The 21,998-nt window shown below is 45.7% G+C and overlaps 1 protein-coding gene across 14 annotated transcripts in view; it reads left to right on the top strand.

Annotated features, from left to right (window-relative positions):
• The window catches only part of MTSS1 (MTSS I-BAR domain containing 1), a 144,262-nt gene extending 122,300 nt beyond the window's left edge, over window positions 1-21,962 (top strand). The window contains exons 7-15 of one of the 14 annotated variants that reach the window (XM_088676402.1): window positions 2,173-2,330; window positions 3,109-3,216; window positions 3,939-4,036; window positions 6,829-6,955; window positions 11,991-12,110; window positions 13,683-13,883; window positions 16,661-16,825; window positions 17,695-17,866; window positions 18,535-21,962. In XM_088676402.1, the coding sequence (XP_088532528.1) occupies window positions 2,173-2,330; window positions 3,109-3,216; window positions 3,939-4,036; window positions 6,829-6,955; window positions 11,991-12,110; window positions 13,683-13,883; window positions 16,661-16,825; window positions 17,695-17,866; window positions 18,535-19,220 (1,835 nt within the window). In that variant the 3' untranslated portion in view covers window positions 19,221-21,962. Of the gene's footprint in view, window positions 1-2,172; window positions 2,331-3,108; window positions 3,217-3,938; window positions 4,037-6,744; window positions 6,956-11,987; window positions 12,111-13,682; window positions 13,884-16,660; window positions 16,826-17,694; window positions 17,867-18,534 lie in introns of all 14 variants that reach the window. The other 13 variants (XM_088676401.1, XM_035124950.3, XM_060277628.2 and 10 more) reach the window with 13 other exon arrangements.
• The last annotated feature ends 36 nt before the right edge of the window (window positions 21,963-21,998 follow it).

The following is a 21,998-nucleotide window of genomic DNA, read 5'->3' as shown; positions in this document are numbered from 1 at the left end:
AGATGCACAATATGGTGATGAGTTTGGCAGGAGATGAGAGCTGTGCATACATTTGAACGCCAATATCCTTGTTTGCTTGTAACCCAGTGGCTTGAATTGAAGCAACTTCCCTATTTCCCTTGTGAAACTGATTTTCCTCCCTGATACCTTTACGTGAAAAGTTTGTACATATATATATACCAACTCCTATTACCCCCCTTTAACTTTTGCTTATGAAACTGAATTGGCTTTAAACTGGGGTGAGTAACCTCTTCTGCTTCTCCTCGACCTGACATCCTTCACTAAACTTTGGTGGGACCCAGACAGGATCTTACTGAACTGGCGAGTCCCGGGAGTCCCGGGACAAGGGAGTCGGTGTTGCACAACCTTCGATCTGTCCTCTAAACCAGCCTTCCTGCCTTTTTACGGAACCATTTTCAGTTTGCTGGCCAAGAGAACACCTGCCTGCACCTGTCCCCTAAACTCCTCCAGGGCATGTTCTAGGCTGCATGGCCATAGAACATGCTTGGTGGGTAGAACACATGCCTTGCGTGCAGGAGTTCCCGAGTCTGAACCTTGGCGTCTACAGTTGAACAGATGAGAGAGCAGGCAGTGGGAAAGATGTCTGTCAAATGCAGGCATGGGCAAACTCAGCCCTCCAGATGTTTTGGGACTACAACTCCCATCATCCCTGACCACTGGTCATGTTAGCTAGGAGTGATGGGAGTTGTAGTCCCAAAACATCTGGAGGGCCGAGTTTGCCTATGCCTGGTCAAATGAGTTGCTGCCGGTCGAAACAGACAATACTGCAAATACAGTGAGCTGGTCGAAACAAAATAATTTCCTTTTTCTTCCAATAGCACCTTAGAGACCAACTAAGTTTGTCATTAGTATGAGCTTTCGTGTGCATGCACACTTCTTCTTATATATCCCCACTCTCTCACTATATATAAGCACCTGGTGACTTCTGTTTCAGTGTATCTGAAGACGTGTGCATGCACACGAAAGCTCAAACCAATGACAAACTTAGTTGGTCTCTAAGGTGCTACTGGAAGAAAAAGAAAATTATTTTGTTTCGACTACGCCAGACCAACACGGCTACCTACCTGTAACAGTGAGCTGGTGTGAGGCAGCTTTCTGCATTCCATGCAATGCATTGGGCAGGCCTTGGGGGGCTTATTGTTATTCTGTATAAAGGAATAGTGCACTAGGTAATGCATATTATACGAGGAGATTGGTAATATCGGTAGGCAAGCTGTCATCATCAGAAGACCCTTGCTGGATCAGACCAAAGGCTCACCTAATCTCGTGTCCTCTGCACCACAGTAGCCTTGGGAGGCCCACAAGCAGGACATGAGCACAACATCACTGTCCCATTTGTGTTGCCCCAGCCAGCAAGTGGTACTCGGAGAAGGCTTCCTCTGTTCCTGAGGGTAACATGCAGCCCTCATGACTAGCGGCCCACTGATAGGCAAATTCATAGAGGGCAGTTTGAAGCCATCTTTGTTGGTGGCCTTTGCTCTGCCTTTCTGTAAGTGAATTCCATAAACTGCCAGTGCACTGTGGAAAAATGCTTCCTTTAGTCTTTCCTGAATCTCCCACTGTTGTTTCATTGGACGGCTCCAGGTTCTAGACTTGTATCAGAGGGAGAAAAAACTTCCTCCAACCACGTTCCCCATTCTATAAATCTGTTATGGCGCCAGATATGTTTTTCTACCATTACTGATCTTCTTGTTAAAGGAACCCCAAATAAGCTGCTAACGGTTCCGAGGGTACCCTGAAAAAAAGTGGGGCAGACCGCCAGTCTGTGTCAATGTAGCTTGAATTGTTCCATCTTCTGTTACGTATTTGATGAAATACAATATTTGACCGCTCTGTGAAAGCTTAACCTCTTCTCATCTGTGTAGCCTGTTCTTAATACTGGAACATAGAAGAACTGTGTTTCCTTTGTTAAAATTAATATTCCCTCCCCTTTGTCCCAAAGGAGGTGTGCTAGACTCCTTGATTTAAGTCGCAAATTCAGCTTATTCAAGGCAGATTCACTCCCATTGAGGTGGATCGACAAGGGAGTCAACGGCATGTAGTGACTAGCCGTGTGAACATGCTTGACGTGAGCCCAGAGATAGCCAAATGGGCTTCCTTGGGAGTAGCTTCGGCCTCTAACCACCTTTGCTTTTTCTCCGTTGTGAATAGGTAGAGGAGACATCCAACCTCAGCTAGACAGCGCCTTACAGGATGTGAATGATAAATACCTACTTCTTGAAGAAACAGAGAAACAGGCTGTTAGGAAAGCCCTGATTGAGGAACGCGGCAGATTCTGCTCATTCATTTCCATGCTGCGGCCTGTGATTGTGAGTTTTGTTTCGAGCCTTTTCCCCGTTGCTTCCACAAAGCATGTTTTGAGTCTGAAATTCCCTGGTGTCAGAAAAGGTTATTTATGTATGATGCTACTACTACAGGCCTGTGTTTTGTTAGCCCCAAAATGGAAAATGAGCAAGGTCCCAACTAAAGAAGAATGGCAACTTAAACTTGACAGAATATGTGCAGCTTGGGGACTGGGAAAACGTTTCTTGAATATATGGGGGGAGGGAACTATGTACACTTGAAAATGTTGGCAGCAATGGCAGCATTAAGATAAATTTAACAGTGTAAATAAGTTTTGATGGATGCAATAATGGAATATTGTTGTTCTTGTAAAATACGGCAGGGATTTATGATAGGCAAAATGAACCATGGAAAGAGAAGAAGGGAAGTTATTGATATTTTAAGGATGTTTAAATGAGTATTTTAAATTGTAAAACAGAAAATGTAATAAAAATTATTATATATAAAAAAAGAAAGTGATGTGGCAAGAACTAAGAAGGCTTTTTTTCAATGGTTTAAGAATGAAGGAATGTTGACATCTTGCTTGCCAGCCTGACCTTTTCTGTAGCTTCAGTCATAAGTATCTAATAACCTTTACAAATTGTGTCTGTTTAAAGAAGTGAATGGTGCTTCTGCCTTGGGCTTAGTAAGATGAAGCAGCTAGTTTGTTGAAGTTGACCCAAATTGCATACACCATAGAACTCAGTAACACGGGCAGTGTGCTGATTTTCTGCTTCGTTTCTGGGGTTTTTTTTAATCTTCCAGGAAGAAGAAATCTCAATGCTGGGAGAAATAACTCACCTGCAGACCATCTCAGAAGATCTGAAAAGCCTCACTATGGACCCTCACAAGCTGCCGCCATCAAGTGAGCAGGTTAGTTTGACTGAGGAAGGTCAATCTATTTGGTTTACTGTGTCTACTCAACTCCCAAAGGGTAGAATTCCATATATGTGCAAAAGCTTAGGACAATGACCCATTGAAAAGACTTCCCCATGCAAGTGCTATTGATACGATTGGAAGCTGCCCAGGAACATGGTAACATCCTTGCCTAGCTCCTCTAGGGGTGGCCGGCTGTGGGGGCTTCAGGGGGAGAATTTTCCAGTAGACTGTGCCCTTGACCTTCATCTGTGTCAATATTTTCCCAACCTGGTGCCCTCTAGATGTTGTTGGACTACAACTCCCATCATCCACGACTGTTGGTTGTACAGGCCAGGGATGTTGGGAGTTGTAGTCCCAACAAAATCTGGAGGGCACTGGGTTGAGGAAGTGTGACACTGTAGCTTCACTAGATTTCAGCAAGCGGCACTGGAATATGGTTGGCAGAATCTTGAATAAAACTGGTTGTGTTTGGTAAAGGTTTTGCTGGTCTGGAGGGCTCTGAGAAATGTGTGTTTCAAGAAAGAGAAAGAGACCGAAGGACCGTGATAATAACAAGTCCGCAATGTTAGAAATAAGTGTGCTGGGATGTTAGTAGGATATGCTTAACTTGATGCCCTGATAGGATTGGTTGACCTGACAGCACCTAGCTAGTTTGAAGCCACCAATGACCAATTCACTGGTGTAAATAACTGCATGTCTATCTCCTGATTCTCCAGGTAATTCTAGATTTGAAAGGCTCTGATTATGGCTGGTCCTATCAGACTCCTCCATCATCTCCCAGTACCACCATGTCAAGAAAATCCAGTGTGTGCAGGTAAGCAGAAAAGGCACATGATCTGTTTCTATGGGAACCCAATGTTTCACTCTAATAAACGCCCTTCTGTAAGCTTTATTTATTTATATGCTTGGATCCTGCTCTTTCCTCTAAGACGTTTGAAGCATCTAAGGAACACTCAGTGTTCATCCAGGCACTGGTGAGGTCCACACATTTTGAGGGCTCAGCCACACGTGCCGTTTATCCCATGATTTCTAAACATGTTTTTCTTTTGTCCTGCCGCTTTCCCCAGGAAAACATGTGGTTTTCTGTTGAATCGGAACAAATGTTAATTAGGTTTTCTGCAGATTGATGCTTGTTCCGATTCGGCGGCAAGCAGTCGAAAGCAGCAGGACGAAAGAAGAACCTCTCAGACCCTTGTCTAGAAATCATAGTCCTATCCATGCTGCGACAAAACGTTCTCCCCAACCCCTTCGTGGGCAGTGAGCTTTTTAGTCTTTGACTCACATCAAAATAATGGTGTTTTGAGATGGTTGAATCTGGAGGTGCATCTGAATTTTGCAAAATAATAACTTGTCTACTGTTTGTGGTCCTCTCCTTCTTGAGATGTTATTGATAGAGTGAAATAGAATCGTTGAGTGTTATTATGACACCCATACAAAGAGGCTCTGGAAAAAACTTTTAAGGAAAACCAGCCACTGAACATCCAATTGTCGATTCGGGGTCTGGTATTCTTTGCCACTGTCTCATGAACCCGCATACGTTGTAAATGTTTATACGATTGTTTAATCTTACAGCAGGTTTAATTTCTCAGTAGCATAAACTGCTTGGATGCCTCCCGTTCCTCTTGCAACTTGTTTGAGTAAAACTCTTTACTGAAAATTATTCGGTAGTACTTTATTGTTCAGTACTGTTGAAATGCAGTTTTTAAAAAAGTTGTTTTTTAATTTTTGCGTCTTTCGAGCATCTAGACCCCCCTTCGACCTCTTCCATGAAAACTGTTTTCTCTCTGCTAAAACAGTTTGGCAGCATGCATCTCCTCCTCCTTCCTCACTCCTTGCCAGGTGTCTTAATTCTCTCCTTTTCTCCACCAAAAGGAAGACATTCTGCTGTATGTTCCTTGCTCCTGCATTTCTTTTTAGCCTTAAATGCTATTATTATTATTATTGTCATTATTTTTAACAAATTTGCCTTGCAAATCACATGAATTTGGAGAGCTGAAGCACCCTACGGCATGGTAGACCAAGATGCCCCTTGCATTTCCCTGCGTAGCTAGCTAGCTGTGCATGCGTACGTATAGTATCTATAGACAGGAGATCTATAGATATTTCTATCAACGGCGGTAAGCACAGGCTTTGCAAAATGCAATATCCTTAACAAGGAAAATGGCTGGCCATACAATCCCAGCAGCGGTCTTCTAGGCAAACTAGGCGAGATGGTGGGGGATTCACGTGACCATCATCTCCACAGGCAATGGGACCGTACAGCCTCTTGCCTCCCGCAAAGCCAATTGCCAGCTCTATTTACCACTTAAAGGGAATCCTTGGGAGACCCCCATCAAAGATCTCCTGCTGCCTTCATCTGGTTGAGCCCAACAGTTGATAGTATTATGTAAACAGCAGAAGCTTAAAGAAGAAAGTAGCCAGCCCTCTTGGATTAGCAGCGAAGCCCCTCCTCTGCCTTAAAATTTTAAAATTCTGCTGCAGACTTTTAACCCCAAGCGAGGGTGCCTTTTCTGGCGATAGGGCGTGCTATGAGAGGAAGCGACATGGCAACCTCAGGAGCAGAGTGAGGCCACTGTTTGCATCAGCAGAGTTGAGAGGCAAGGCAGGCCCAGTCCACGGTGCATAGTCTGCCAGAAGTCTCTCCTGTTCCAGCCCCATTGAGTACCGGGATTCTGTACCCGAGTGCAGTAGTGGTTTTGCTATCACTCCCATTCACATCAGTGGAACATGCACAGGGAATCTCTCAGTAGAACGTTCCATGTGCTGGTTAGCTTTTTTTCCTGGTGCTGATGGGATTCATCACCTCAGGCACCTTGAGCCAGCCCTAATCGGTATCCAATGCAGCAGATATATCCATAAAAGTCCCCTAGCCTACAAATGAATAAAGGCTTGTGTCCGGCAGTCTCCATACTTTTGCATACCTTCCATTCACACAGTAGAACTTCCCCTTCCTCCTCCTCTGCCCCCACCCCTTCAGAAGAGCTCCGAGGTTGCCCCTAGCCCTCTGCAGCAGATTGGGGTGGCGCAAGAAAAGGGAAGTTCTGTTGCACAAGCAGAAGTTGTTCCACTCGTGCAACAAACTTTGTTCGATTTGACCCAGGCTATCCCAGCTTCATCCCCAGTTGTCAGCCGTTTTGTTCCATGCTGGTAGCCTGGGTGGGGTGGGGTGGGGAACCAGCTCCCCCCCCCCTGCTTTCCTGCCTGGTCTCCTGGAGGAACTTCTTCCTTTGCAGAAACAGCCCCTGACTCGTTCATTGCAGCATTCTAGTGCCACGCGATGCTGTCGATTTGCCATTTTCCATCCGATTCCTAAGGATACTGCAATTCCTTACAATTCTTACCAGTTTCCTTCCGCTAGTTGTGCCATTTTTTGTTTTATTTTTATTCTTTGTGCTGCATGCCCTGCTGGAGAACCATGGAATGTTAATTGTCCTGTGCCGGTCTCTTCCCCCTCCCCCCTTTTTGTTTCTCTTCCCCCCTCCCCCTTTGCCCTCGTCTCTCTCTTCCTTTTGTATCTCACAGCAGTCTGAACAGTGTAAACAGTAGTGACTCACGGTCAAGCGGCTCACACTCTCACTCACCCAGTTCACACTATCGCTACCGCAGCTCCAACCTGCCCCAGCAAGCGCCAATGAGGCTGTCCAGCGTGTCCTCACACGACTCCGGGTTCATGTCCCAGGACGCTTTCCAGTCCAAGTCGCCATCCCCGATGCCGCCAGAGGCCCTCAACCAGGTATGCCTAGGGAGCAGCGGCTGCCCCCGCATGTAGCACCTTCCGTTTCTCACCAAAGTTCAAGATCTCCAAGGGCTTCTGTGCTCCTTGTGCTTTTAGTGGCTTCTGCTTCGGGTTATTTGGTTGTCTGCATTACTCTACTGCAGGAGTGGGGAATATTTTTCCAGCCCAAGAGCCGCATTGCCTTCCAAGGGACTTAATGGGAGCCACGTGTCTGTGGTCAGAGTTGAGTATTGGATGCTATTTTTTCCATCATATGATAGTCGGACATGACTAAACGACTAAACAACAACAAATGATAGGCTACACGATTACAGACCCCTTCTCTTTCATCCATGCAGGAAAAGCAAGAGGTCAAGGATAACTCCTAGCCAGGCACAAAACACACAAGGAGGGTGTGAAATAGGACCAGTGAAGGGGATGGCAATGAGTGTGACCTGGATAGAGTCTAATGTGCTCGATAGAGAGTCCTGGAAGGTCACATTTGGCCCCCAGGCCTGAGATTCCCCACCCCTGCTTTTTGGGGCAGACAACTGGTACTTTCCGATTGTGTCTTAAGCCTGGCTTGCAGTTGCCAAGAGGTAAACCTAGCAATTGCCTCCTGCCGCTGCAGCCAAAGGCTAAAATGGTGGGGCCCTTTCACATATTACAGGAAAGATGTTTGCATCTTCCCGTCTTGTCTTTCACATTGAGTTGATTACGTATTTTCTATGATGTCTTGCGGAGGAAAGCAAGAGAAATGTACATGCGAGCTGTCAGGGTATGTTCTCCCTAGAGCTCTCTCTTCCCACCCTGATGCTCTCCAGATATTTTGGGGCCTCAAACAGGGTGGTGGTGCAGTGTTAATTTTACCTGTGGTTGACGATAACAAGAGAAGCTATAAACAACTGCTTCCAGTGATGCAAAGCCAAATGCAAATTTTAATCAGTATCCCATAGATTCTGCCATTCTGCGACGTAAGTTTAGAACCTTCCTCCCATTTGCTATGCGAATTCTTGCAGTCAATGTTCTGGCCAGTAGATGGTCGAGACAGGTGATCTGACAGCTGCCTCCTGGTGGCTCAGTCGTATTATTCCCCTATTTTGTACCACCTCATCCCAAGCTATTTGATGCCCCAAAGCTTACCCCAGAAATGTTTCCCTTCCTTCCGTTAAGTTTCAGGCTTTACAAAAGAGGTGTACAGCAACTTAAGTTGAAGTGAAATTAGTGAAAAACAAAACACACGCACAAAAAAACCCTGGGTAATAATTCCGTATTTACAGGATATGTATTTCCTCACTTCTGAGAGCAGATCTCATATGTTCAGGAAGTAGAATGTGACGTTGCTGTAGATACCTGACAGAAATGGCTTGTTTTGGGACCACGGCCACGCCTAGGGCTTGTCATAAAATCTCTTGCTGCAAAGTTAGCAGGGACAGGAAAAGGCTACGCTGGAAGCCTTCTCCCTGAACAGCTGCCTTTGCGTGTGATGCTGGGATATTTAACAAAAGTGTCGCATTCAGACATGCAATTTTCCCTGCATGCCCAGTGAACCTAAACACTTCAGGGAGCACTATGTCACACACCCCTTGGAAAAGACTTGGAACTACTGTATTCCAACTACTTTAGTTACAGGATTCACAGGTCCACATTTGGCCCACATTAAAGAGCACTTCACATGCTGACGTTTTTAGTGTACACCTTAAGCCAGGATCTAAAATGAATTAATGTGAACGCAAATCAGGTATGTTTGCAACATCTTTATCGCACAGCAACACCTGTATCGCACAGGTACGCTAATCAGGGATTGGCCAAAGCTGAGTCTGTTTCCAGCAGTGTAACTGGCATGGACTTTGCGTAATGTGTGAAATGGCCCAGACCATCAGTTGTCCTACTGTGCAATGCATTGTTTTTTGTTTCTTTTGCAAGGTGGGTTTTGCATGGCATTAGCTTATATGAAAAAGACCCAGGTGGCGCTGTGGTTAAACCACTGAGCCTAGGGCTTGCTGATCAGAAGGTCGGCGGTTCGAATCCCTGTGACGGGGTGAGCTCCCGTTGCTTGGTCCCAGCTCCTGCCAACCTAGCAGTTTGAAAGCACGTCAAAATGCAAGTAGATAAATAGGAACCGCTACAGCTGGAAGGTAAACGGCGTTTCCATGTGCTGCTCTGGTTTGCCAGAAGCGGCTTTGTCATGCTGGCCACATGACCTGGAAGCTGTACGCCGGCTCCCTTGGCCAATAATGCGAGATGAGTGCGCAACCCCAGAATCGGTCACGACTGGACCTAATGGTCAGGGGTCCCTTTACCTTTACCTAGCTTATATGAAGAGAACCAGCACACAACTGGGTTTTGGTCTACCACAGTTGTAAGCTATCTACTAAATTCTTGGAACCATTATGTGTTTTAGAGCTGGTCACAAGTTGGACCTCTCCATGTGACCTTAGCTCCATGTGGATTTCTAAATATAAAGAAACTGTTGCTCAGTGGGGGGAAATTGGCATTCTTAATGTGCTAATGAATAGAGGAACCCCCCCCCCACATGCACACTGCTGATCGAGGGGGGGGGCTCCATAGCATCATTTCAGCGTGAGGATAAAAGGGATCATTTTTGTGCCCTGGATATTTGAGACTTGCTTGAATGCCCTGCTACTCACGCAGGCAGAACCCAGAAAACTGTTTAATGTGTTGTGTGTTGTAACCAACTGATGGACTTTCATCTTGGAATTTTTAATTGCAAGAGAGATAAATTACCTTGCGCTGCCGTGTGTCATTGTTTGAAAACAGAATGTTCATTCTTGCTATAAAGCCGTAGATGAAAGCATCATTCTGCTTTCTCTGTTGATGCTTTTTATGTGTTTTTAGCAGCCTGTTTTGTGTGAGTCCCGTTCTCTGTTGCTGAGGGACAAAAGAACGCAATAGGCAGTTGTTGCAACTTCTCGGAGATAGGGTGAAAAGAGGCAATTTGGCCTGGTGCGTATCCAAATTGGTCCTTGGTGTGTAAAAGTTTAGCAGGCAGTGGGTTTAAGCCCTCATGTACAAGCCTGTAGTTTGAATTGCATCCCTTATAATCACCTCCATGAGTAGGGCTTGCTTTTGCAATCCGCCCACCTTTATTTTGTTACATATGGGTTGGAGAAACAGGGCCTGCTTTGTGTAGGCCCTGGTTTATATGAGTTTTTCTTTCAGTCCTGCACCTCTCTGCATGTACAACGTACAAACAAGGGTGACTCTGATCTAGGTCTGTCCATTTAAAAAATCTAGCTTGCATTCCAAAGTACAGTGGTACCTTGGGTTACAAACAAATTGGGTTACAAATTATCTAGGTCTGTCCATTTAAAAAATCTAGCTTGCATTCCAAAGTACAGTGGTACCTTGGGTTACAAACTCTGCTAACCCGGAAGTAGTACCTCGGTTAAGAACTTTGCCCCAGGATGAGAACAGAAATTGCACAGCAGCAGGAGGCCCCATTAGCTAAAGCGGTACCTCAGGTTAAGAACGGACCTCCAGAACGAAGTAAGTTCATAACCCGAGGTACCACCCAGAGCAGGTGTTGAGAACCTACTTCTTACGTAATAGTGAGGCCTTTCAGCACTGTAATGGGAGATAGGGGCGATGTACCCCCGTAGAAGCACAGATACTGTGCACCCGCACAAAGCAAAGAGTCTCCGTTCTGGGTGAAGAAACCTCAATTTCTGTGCTTGGAATAAGTAGAGCAGATTGTTGTATTTGCATATGCTTAATAGATTTGCAACAGTGTTGTCTCGATTCTTTGCTAAAGGATTGCCTCGCATGCCTACACCTTCTATGGGGGTGCATGCCTTTTGTAGCCCGCTGCTATCTCACTGATGTGGGTCACTCTGTAGCAGGGCTGGGGGAGGGGGAACCTGTGGCCCTAGACGTGGAGCCCCACTTCCCATCAGCCAGTGGCCCAGGAATGATGGGAGCTGTAGTCCAGCAACATCTGCTCCTCATAGAATCATAGAATTGTAGAGTTGGAAGGGACCCTGAGAATCATCTAGTTTCAGCCCCCTGCAATGCAGACAAAGGATCGGACCTCGCTTTATCAGCACCACACTATTGCCAACGGAGCTATCCAGGCCGAACTAAAAGCACTGGAATGTGTGGTTTGTAGGTTTGAGCTGAAGAGCAGAGAATCCCAGGAAAAGGTTGGATTTAGGTGATCTGGGGTGCTCCCCGCCACTCTGCGTGGCACTGCAGAAATACCATCAATTTGTTACCATTGCAATGTTGAGATTCTCACAACTCTCCAGGTGCCTCAACATCGATTTGGCGAGACATACGTACAGACACACAAACAGTGCAGTGAGGCTAAGGGCAGGATCCCTGCAGGTAGACTCTCCGAGCACCAGCATCCCTCACTTTAAGTAAGGCCGTATGGAAACATTGGGGGTAGCTTCAAACAACTTCCCATGAAGGAATCCACGTGGAAAGTGTTTATGTCCACCTGGAAAATTCAGGTTTACTTTCTCAAGAAAGATCTGTGCACAGCAGCTAGTCTTTCGCTGCTGGCCCTGTTCTTGACAAATCCCTATGGGGTTTCCAGATTTAGGCTTTTCCATAGGTACCCCTGCCTAGATTTCCCCAGCTACCAGCTTCCAAAGGCAAAGCGCGTCCAGAGGGCCTTTGCGTTGTGGTGCTGCAGCTGTGGCTTCAGTGCTCCGAACTGCTCCGAGGCAGTTCTGAAAGTGCCATTGCGTCAGCGCTTTCAATTGAAACTGAAATCTCAGCAGGGACGTTGGCACGTGGCGTCATAGATGTTTGTGTCCTTTTAGAAGCAGCAACGGCTCTGCCATTTAGGACCCTGTTGCTTTTGTCCCTCTTGCACTTCGAGCGTTGAAGGCTTTCGGCTACGTTCATAACAATCAGATTTTTTGCTCTGATCTCCTAACACTCTGCTTCTCTCCTCCTCCTCCCCCCGTGAATGTATTCGTTCCTCTGTGCTTTGTTGGGGTTTCGTTCTCCTGTTGGCTTGTCTTTCCTCTCCTTTTCTGTTCCTTGCCGTGTCATGGTTGCCGCTATTTTTTTAACCCAGCAGAATTCGTCCAGCTCTGCCTCCTCGGAAGCCTCTGAAACCTGCCAGTCAGTGAGCGAGTGCAGCTCCCCCACGTCAGTCAGCTCAGGCTCTACCATGGGGGCTTGGGCCTCCACGGAGAAGGTGAAAAAGGCTTCGTCTCTAAGACATGTTCTTTGATCCTCCCTGGGCTTTGAGACACACAGGCCCAAAATAGTTCTCACGAGTGCAAATGAGAGGATGAGAATGGAAACCTGTAGCAGGCATGTCCAAAGTCCGTTTCGGGGGCCTAATCTGGCCTGCCGGTCTGTTTAATCCGGCCCCTGCGGTAGTTTATTTCCTGGGGCAAAATCCTAAAAAAAAAACCTCAACAACTTCAATCCTAAAAAAAAGGTCAACAACTTTGGTTGGCCCTCACGGCCCTTCACTTCATCAAATCTGGCCCTCTTTGGAAAAAGTTTGGACACCACCGCGGCGTAAAAGATCAAAACTGGATACGGGGAGCTCTTTGGACCTCCAGCTGTTGCGCTGAACTACATCGTTCATCACCCTTGATGGTCTTTGGCCATGCTTGTGGGTGATGGGGAGTTGTAGCTTAGCAACATCTAGAGGGCTGAAAGTTCCCCGCACATGATCCAAATGAATGAGTTTAATGCATGGAATAAAAGCAGCGGGGAAAACCTACCTCATGCTGCTAGCCGCACAGTTGCTTTTAACGCACAGTTGTCACCTCTTTGGGTGCAGTAACTGGTTTTGTGAATCCCTGCCTCTGCCACGTTCTGGAAGTGGAGATTGTTCAGCAGTGATGGTAACACAAGTTGGAGCATTCACAAAACCATTTGCCAGGCATTTTGCAGTGCAATCTGTGGCATGTCAGGCCTGTGTTTATAACCGTTAGCCCACAACAGAGCCACTTTGGCAAATGCAATGGAATTGGCATTTTCGAATAAAGTGAGTGGCCAAAATCTTCATGTGGTCTACTCATCACCTCCAATCATGCACAATCCCAGATCCTCTTTTAACAATCAGGTGCCCCCTGGCATGCATAAATCTTAGTAGCATTTTCAAGTAAAAAAAATAACAATTTGGAGATAATTTCCGATCTCCACCAGCGCGAGTGATTTTGAATTGGGGTCCATTCTCATCTGGAAATGCCCCCGATTCCTTCCATTCCCTTTCATTATGTTGTTCCTAGAACATGTCATTTTCTGAGGCTGAGCTGCTGCTGCTGCTGCTGCTTCTTCTCACTTGAATGCGCTGTGAAAAGACTAACCCAAGAGGCGTATTAACAGCTTTGGAAAGATCGCACCCCATTGCTTTCAGAATCTGAAGTTTGTCCCTCAAGAAATGAGAGCGTCCAAACTCCGTATTGTGTTTATCCGGCATGCATAACACTGGCCAACGCTGGGAGGTAACCTCCCCCCACCCAAAGGTTGCCTCTCTAGCAGAGCGGCCTAAAGTTGTTCAGCCCCTGAAAATGATGTTTTGGTTTTTGAACGGCGATGCATATTTGAGTAACAAAGCATGAGCAAGCACTGTATGGGGTGTTGAGTTGCAAACAGTTCTCAAATCTCCGGGGGGGGGGGTATTTCCCCCCTCCCTTTCTCTCCCAGCAATGCATGCCTGATTCACCTTGTATCCCACCCGCCATATTTTGTCCTATTTATATTAATTTCTCTCCTCTTTTTCCCCCTTTTTGTTTTGTTTTGTTTCCAGTTGTCTAATGGGTATTATCACTGTAGTTTGTCCAGTGGCCCATCCTTAGCTTCCGTTGGTGCAGGCCCTTCCCCTCATTTCCCGCCTGTCTCCCACGCATGGACCCGGGCTTCCTCTTCCACCACCCTCCTTCCAGACTGCGCTCATTATTACACCATTGGGCCAGGCATGTTACCATCATCTAAGATCCCTAGCTGGAAGGTTTGTGTTTCTTTTTTGTTTCTGTCACCCATTCTCCTTTCCATTTCCCACTCCCCAACTCTACTGCAAGTTGCTGCTTCCGGAATCTCATTTAATTCTCGGTCGATATCTCTTGCCCCCCCCCCCCACAAAGCTCGTAATACTATTCCGATTTCTGTGATCCTACGAAGGAGTCTCCCTTAGCTCCTACTCCCATAAATCAAGAACTTCAAAAGAAAGAAATTGGCGTTATCTGAACAAGCATTTCAACAGCTTTCCGAACTCTGCAGCAGCACACTGAAACTTTAGGATGATTCTAGTTTAACCGTTGGTGCTTTCTGGAAGACCTCACAATGATGTTGGGTGTCAGGTGCTTTGAAGGCCCAAAGTTGCGACTTCAAAGCCTCTAATAAAGTACGTCTAAAACAAGAGGGTTTTTCCTCCATTTAACAGGGCTTTCCGTGCAAACCCCTTCCTTAGGAAGCTGACCCTGCAGGCCAGGATTGGCCCACAGACTGGAAGGTCCCTAACCCTATGTTAAAATTAACACTAAAGTTGCTGATGATACCTTTTCCAGGGGAGATCCCTTGAACAGGGCCTTGCATTTCCTGTTGGCTCTCGTTCACAGCTTCACCCCCGGAAAAACTTGCTGGGACAATCACTCCCTAGTATAACTTATGTTATTCTTTTTACCATGTGCACACACTCCATGGGGGTCCCATCCATAAAGTCTTCCTGCTTGAAGACTACATCAGTTACATTTGCCCAATTTACAGTTGGTGTGAAAGGAGTCAATTTACTAGGTTTCTAAATTGCTTTGAAAGGAGCACATTTCTTGGGAAGGAAGAAGGGAAGAAATGCATCTGCAGTGCCCCAGGCAACCCATTATTTGTCTGTCTGGCCTGAGAGTCTGTTGGGAACGAGGGTACAGATATGAGTCCCAGACACTTGCATGCTGTTTTGGTTTTGAAAGGTGCCTACCTGTGTACTTCCCTTTCTGAAATACACACCAGGAGTGACCAAAGCAGGAGTGTTTCTGCTTATTTTAAAGGGGTACGTGGTGAATTAACACCCAGCTGCACCTTTCAGAAACTATGTGCTTTTGGATTTGGGTATCCTTACATGGGTTCAAAATACGGCATGAAAAGCTGTCCTTATCTAAACGACGTAACAAAGCACTGGGCTGAGTTTACTCTACATTTGAACTTAAAAGTACTTTTGCCTTAAATGAATCTTCACTGACAAAGTGATTTTTAAAAGCTTTCATATGAAGCAGCACCCCCACCTACCCGGTAATACTTATTCACACAAAGTAGGAGCTCCATGTTATTTATAGAAGCAGGATATTTACTGGATAGGATCTGAGCAGATCCATTGTGTGTACAGTGGTACCTCGGTTTATGAACACAATTGGTTCCGGAAGTCTGTTCATAAACTGAAGCGTTCATAAACTGAAGCGAACTTTCCCATTGAAAGTAATGGAAAGTGGATTAATCTGTTCCAGGCGGGTCCGCGGAGTACTCAACCTGAAGCGTACTTAACCCGAAGCATGGGTGTAATTGGTTCCGGAAGTCTGTTCATAAACTGAAGCGAACTTTCCCATTGAAAGTAATGGAAAGTGAATTAATCCGTTTCAGATGGGTCCGCGGCGTTCGTAAACCGAAAATCCGTAAACGGGTGTTCATAAACCGAGGTTCCACTGTATTGGAGGAAGGCTGGGGAGGTTCAGCTCTTGCTAATAGATCTCCAGACCTGCATAGAAGTTAAAACTTAAAAGAGAGAGAGAAATAGCCTGCCAGTTTTTTTTCTCTCCCTTGCATCTGCTTAATATATCAATCCTGCTTTGCCTCCAAAAAAGATCTGGTTGCAAGGCTGATACCCATAGCAAGTACTCTTCCCTTTAGTGCAAATCCTTGACACTTTTCAGATGTTTAAAGTTCCTCACATATTTATCTCAGTAATGCTTACAACTGCCTTGCCAGGGACATTTGTATTACAACATCTCCCTTATTACAAATTAGGGGCAAGGAGGTTTGATCTTGCCCATAACAATTAGCCTGAACATTTTTTTCAAGGCCTTTCTGGATTATCTTATTTATGGCAAAATCGTGATGGTTGTTACCTGGGGTAGCTTTTGAAGTTACATATTTGTGGGGAGGGGGACAGGAAGCACAGATGTTTCATTCTTCTAGTTTTCTGCACAGTTTTTAATGTCTGTTGCCTCTCTGTTGAACAGCTGCATTGGTATCCTGTCCCCCAAACCCCTCCCGCCTATTGGCCCAGTTGCAGGAAAATGATGCCATGTTTCTGGCACTGGATTTGTATCAGTGTGGCTGTAAAACAGATTTTTTTAAAAAATATAAACCAGTTGTGTGTTGGCAGCTTATTCCTCAAAATGGAGTTTTCTCCAGCTATATATTAAAATAGGCCTAGGAAAACAGATTTTATGAAACCCTAGCAATGGAGCCAACAAAGTTGACTTCCTTTTACTGCATTTCTTCCCCCATCTGCTCTAGAGGGTTGGGAGAAACCCCAGAACAGATCCAGTTTTATTTGGGCCATCACTTAGGAAGCTGAGAGCATTACACCAGTCACTGACCCACTGCTGTGATGTTGCTCCTGCAATGAATTCAACCTGGCCTGTGCCTTGATTTGAAGGCAAAGCTGTACATGAACTCAGAAAAACAACAGCTTAAGACTGTGACTTTCTTTTAATAAAAAACGGAGAGCCCAGCATATATCTTTGCAGAGACAATGCAATCTGCGTAAACTTTCGACTAACTGATTTTTTTCTCTAGGATTGGGCTAAGCCAGGTCCTTATGACCAGCCCTTGGTAAATACTTTGCAACGCCGGAAGGAAAAACGAGAAGGAGACCCCGCCGGGGGAGCACAGAGTGGACCAGCTCTGGCCACCGAGGAAGCTCAGAGACCTCGGAGCATGACTGTGTCGGCCGCCCCAAGGGTGAGACTCTCTTGGTCTTTGTTGTGTCCCCGGTAGACCTGTTCATCCAATACCAAATGGGCCCAACTGAGCCCCAATGGTCTTCTAAGCTGCACAGACACCTGCTGCTTATCATAGAATCGTAGGGTTGGAAAGGGACCCAAGGGTCATTTACTCCAGCCCCCTGCAATGTTGGAATCTCAGCTAAAGCACCCATGACAGATGATGGCAATCCAACCTCTACTTAAACCAAGGAAGGAAGGAATCAAAGGAAGGAGAGCCCACATCCTCCTGAAAGAGTCACTGTTGCGCTTACTTGCAGAGCTTGAACACTTACTTTTGGTTGGTCTAATCATCTATAACGGGAATAATTTTGTAATAATCTGCTTTGTGTGGAAGGGGTTGCAGAAAGGGTCATATAGCAAGAGGCCTTGGGGGATCATCCGAGCTATCCCTGTTCCGCAATCCTAACAAGGTCTCTCTGTTGAAACAAAATAAAAAAATGCCTTCCAGCAGCACCTTAAAGACTAATAAGTTTTTCATTGGTATGAGCTTTCATGTGCATGCCAGTGTGGTGTAGTGGTTAAGAGCGGTAGACTCGTAATCTGGGGAACCGGGTTCGAGTCTTCGCTCCTCCACACGTCTCTGAACTCTCTGAGCCCCACCTACCTCACAGGGTGTCTGTTGTGGGGGAGAAGGGAAAGGAGATTGTTATCCGCTTTGAGACTCCTTTGAGTAGTGATAAAGCGGGATATCAAATCCAAACTCCTCCTCCTCCTCTTCTTCTTCTTCAGATACTATCTGAAGGAATTTTTTAATTTTGTTTCGACTACGTCAGGCCAATAGCTACCTGTAACTAGAACTATGGAAGGTCTCTGTTGTCTTTTTAGCAAGGAGAGGAGATGGAGGCCTGTGAAGAGCTGGCTCTGGCTCTGACTCGAGGGCTGCAGCTGGACACCCAGAGGAGCAGCCGTGATTCCCTGCAGTGTTCCAGCGGCTACAGCACCCAAACGACCACACCTTGCTGCTCAGAGGACACCATCCCCTCGCAAGGTAAGCAATGTGCGTGTCCATCTTTTGCTTCTTTGGAACTGCCAAGCCAAGAAAGTTGCTGCACCTCTCAAGCCTTCCGCATGCTGCAGACTTTATGCATTTTGCAAAGGCTCATCATGCATTGAAGAGATGGTAGTAAGGGGAGCTGAAAAGAACGTTATTTGACATCTGACAACCAACATGTCCCTTTGGTTTCAGATAGGACATGGGTAGAAGAGTCTAAAAAGCCCAGGACATGAAATTCCATGTGCCTCTAGTGGCTATGGTGGCTCATTTGCCAGGAGTAATGTATTTAGCATTAGCTCTGAAAATGTATACAGTGGTACCTTGGTTCTTGAATGGCTTGGCTCCCGAACGCTGGAAACCTGGAAGTGTTCCGGTTTGCGAACGTTTTTTGGAAGCTGAACTTCCAACGCGGCTTCCACTTGACTGCAAGAAGCTCCTGCAGCCAATTGGAAGCTGCACCTTGGTTTTCAAACGGTTTTGGGAGTTGAACAGACTCCTGGAATGGATTAAGTTTGACAACGAAGGTACCACTGTACTCAATTCTGACCATACTAAGCCTCCTATGTCTCCAATTTTGCTCATCTGCTGCAGTTAGCGGCAGTGAAATAAAAGCTCGCAGCAGGCTGATACGAACAGCAGTGGTTTCCTGACTTGCCTTTTTCCACCCCCAGTTTCAGACTACGATTATTTCTCCGTCAGCGGGGACCAAGAGCCGGAGCAGCAAGAATTCGACAAGTCTTCGACTATTCCAAGAAACAGCGACATCAGTCAGTCGTACCGCCGCATGTTTCACGCCAAGCGCCCTGCGTCCACCGCAGGCCTCCCAACCACGCTTGGGCCTGTGCTAGTTACTCCTGGCGTGGCGACCATCCGACGGACCCCTTCCACCAAACCGACGGTCCGGCGTGGGACCATAGGGGCAGGGCCGATACCCATCAAGACGCCTGTGATTCCGGTCAAGACGCCAACCGTCCCAGACATGCCAGGGGGGCTGCCGAGTGTGCCAAGTGGGGCTGAAGAAAGCCCTGAGCGAAGTCCAGAGGCCGGAGGCGGCAACCCGGTTGGAGTCAGTGCATCCTTGCCGTGGAGCGGTCAGGCATCCGCCAACCCTCCTGCTGTGAGCCAGAAGCCGAGTGCTGGAGAAGAACAGAGACAGGCAGCCGGGGAAAGGGAAGGAGAGCCTGCTGAAAGGGAGAGCCCCAGCATGACTGCTCCCCCATGCCAGCCGGTGCCTCAGTTGGGGGACCAGAATCTCGGGGAGGCCCCGCAAGGCGAAGACATGCTAAATGCGATTCGCCGGGGCGTGAAGCTGAAGAAGACCACCACAAATGACCGTTCGGCGCCCCGCATTTCCTAGACGCTGGACCACTGCCAGTTGACCAGCTTAACAGACTGAACTACCTGATGAAACCGTCTGTCTGTCCATTCCACTGTACAATCAGAATTTGCAGGATGCTCATTAGCAAAACAGCTGGAAACGTTCTTTAAAATGGAGGGCAGCAGGGGGTGGGAGGAGGGAGGGAACCTGCAAACTAAAACGCTTAAGGCACAGCCTCTTTCTGATTATTATTTTTTGTAAATACTGCTGATTATTTTTTCCTGCACATTTTTAACCTGAGTTTCCCTTTTAATTCCCTTTGAAGGTGCCAAATCCTGTGTAACTTTTTTATAAACACTTTGTACAAAACAAAAGGGAAAAAAAGTTTTACATGCATACGAAGAAGATCAAGTAAGCTTAAACTTCGGCAACTGGAGAGTAGTAGTAATGCATTCTCGCTCTCATCAGGAATTATTTTTATTTTTATTTTGCAAAGCACCTTGTCATGAGAAGGATGCGAAAACCAGCTTTTATTTTTTAATGTACGAAGGACGTGGCAAGATACAGGTCCTCGCTGAAGTACAGTGACTTCTTTTTTTTTGAAAGGCAGGAAACAGCAGCTGATTGATTAAAGCAATATATAGTGGAAGAGAGAGAGGGGGGGAGAGCCTGTAATTGGCTAGTCTTTAGGGGATAGGAAAAGGGGAGGGACTTGACTGTTGCACAAAAGTAGCTTAGCGGTAGCTTCAAGATACATGCGTCCGAATAAGCCATATTGGATTGCAGTGTTTGTTTATGTAGGAAGTATATGGGCGCTTTACACTAGGAACACCTCCTTTTAGCCTCTCCCATTAAAATTTGTCAAGGCTCCATAAGATCTCCTGCCTAAGAAGAGCCTCTGTGGACTGTTCCTTTTAATAATAATAATTTGTATTATTCCACCCCACCCCACTCTTGTCTTCAGGACTGCACAAGCAACATCTTTTGTCAAGTCATGCCATCTTAAAGCCAGGTCTGATTTAAGAAATTTTTGTTTTCTCCCTTCACGTCTCATTTTGCCCCCCCCCTCTTTTGTTAGGGGACAGTAACAAAGAAGTGGAGAGAAAAAGACTTGAAAAGGGTTGTGGTGGGGAGATTTACCAGGGAGTTCTTAGTTAAAAACTTCTCATCAAACTGGCTATGCTCAGCAGGCTGGGCAGCTTAACAAACAAACAGCAAAACACCCCACTAGTTTTGAGGAAACAACTTGATCTGATGGGGAACCAGCTGAGAATTCTGATGAAATGAGAAACGTTTATTGTAAGGGGCCTGTTTTTCCTTCTCTTAAGTGACATTTTGGGTTGGCTTTTTCATAAATGCTAAAAGCTTTGGGGGAATGGGCGGGAGGGAACGGGCACACAGCTTTGCTTTTTTTATTTATTACAGGGGTTATGGGGGGTTGACTTTTTTTAAAATACTTCTTAGCAATGAATTTTAGGAAAGCTGTTGATGAATTTATAGATGGGTTTTTTTTTTCCTTCTCTTAACATGAAAATTGCTGTGATTATAATCCATTTCATGGGGTCGGTAGAAAATGTGCATTACTCGTGCACCACGGGTGTGCTGCAGTTTTGTGGGTTGTGTCTTTTTTCTTTTAAAGCATTCTGCAGTCTAAACGAATACCGTCTGCCTTATCTCTATATGGGCAACGCAAGCGGAATTAATGGATCAACAGACCTGTGTGTTGGTGGTTGCGGAGAAGTAGCCCCTACAGCGGGAGGAGCTCATTGGGCGTATGCTCACACATCTACTCCTCCACGGACATTCTTGAGACTCCTATTGGCTGCCATCTTGCCTACATAACCTCTTATGCTTTAAATACATAACTGCATTGGATGTGAGACGTATTGTAAAACTGTTATAGTCACCGTGTTCTATATACATTTACACTGCTGTGGTTGCTTAACACTTTTTTAAGTTATGGCTTCAGAAGCGCAAATAGAGAGAGAGAGGAGACAAAAAAAGCATGATCTTTAACTGATAAAGCTCTCCTCTGATGAAAAACAAGCTCCTTATTACTTCGAAAAATACATTAAAACAAGTAGTGCCTCTGGTATAATAATCCCACCCAATCTTGATGAAATAGCGGATGCGTTCTGCAAATGATGCTTCAAGATCTTTCCCCCTTCACTAAACTAAGGTGGGGCGGGGGAAACAATAATTGGACTAAAATGGATGCAGGGGGTCAAGGTCATCCAAGCTTTGTGTTGAAATCAGCTGGCATTTCACAAGGGCTCAGCAGTGCTCTTGTATAATTCCTGTTAGTTTCTGTGGGGCTTGGGCAGGAGAAATTCCTGATGGATTGGATCCAAAAGGTATGCATACAAAACATTTTCTTTAAAAAATCCAGCTGTACTCAAGAAGTGCAGCTCCTCTTTAGTTCTTTGAACACTAGGATTTACTCTTGGTTTAAAATTTTATTATCAAAACTGTTGCCAAAATTCAATGTTTAGGGTGTAACAAACCACTTTGAATCATTCTGTTGGGTTTAAATTTTTGTTTGTGTGTGTTCCTTGCCTATTGTAAAAGCAGTGTCACCGTTTTTTAAAGAAAAAAGATGTTTCTAATGGTAAGTTATTGTGGTTTAGTTGCTAGTTTGTACTGAGAGTTGACCTCTCCCCTCATGCATTTTGTTCTGAATTGCTATAAATAAAAAATTGCTGTTAACTGTGTTACCCTTCTACATTGTAATGATTGCTTCAGCCTATATTATAAATAAAGACCTGCTAATAAACCTCTTCATATTTTAGTTGCCTAATCTTACTCCATGACCCCATT

This window comes from Zootoca vivipara, chromosome 8 (assembly GCF_965207765.1).
Source record: "Zootoca vivipara chromosome 8, rZooViv2.hap1.1, whole genome shotgun sequence".
Classification (NCBI taxonomy): domain Eukaryota; kingdom Metazoa; phylum Chordata; class Lepidosauria; order Squamata; family Lacertidae; genus Zootoca; species Zootoca vivipara.
The sequence above is the reverse complement of the archived record's forward strand: the minus strand, read 5'-3'. Positions and strand labels throughout refer to the sequence as shown.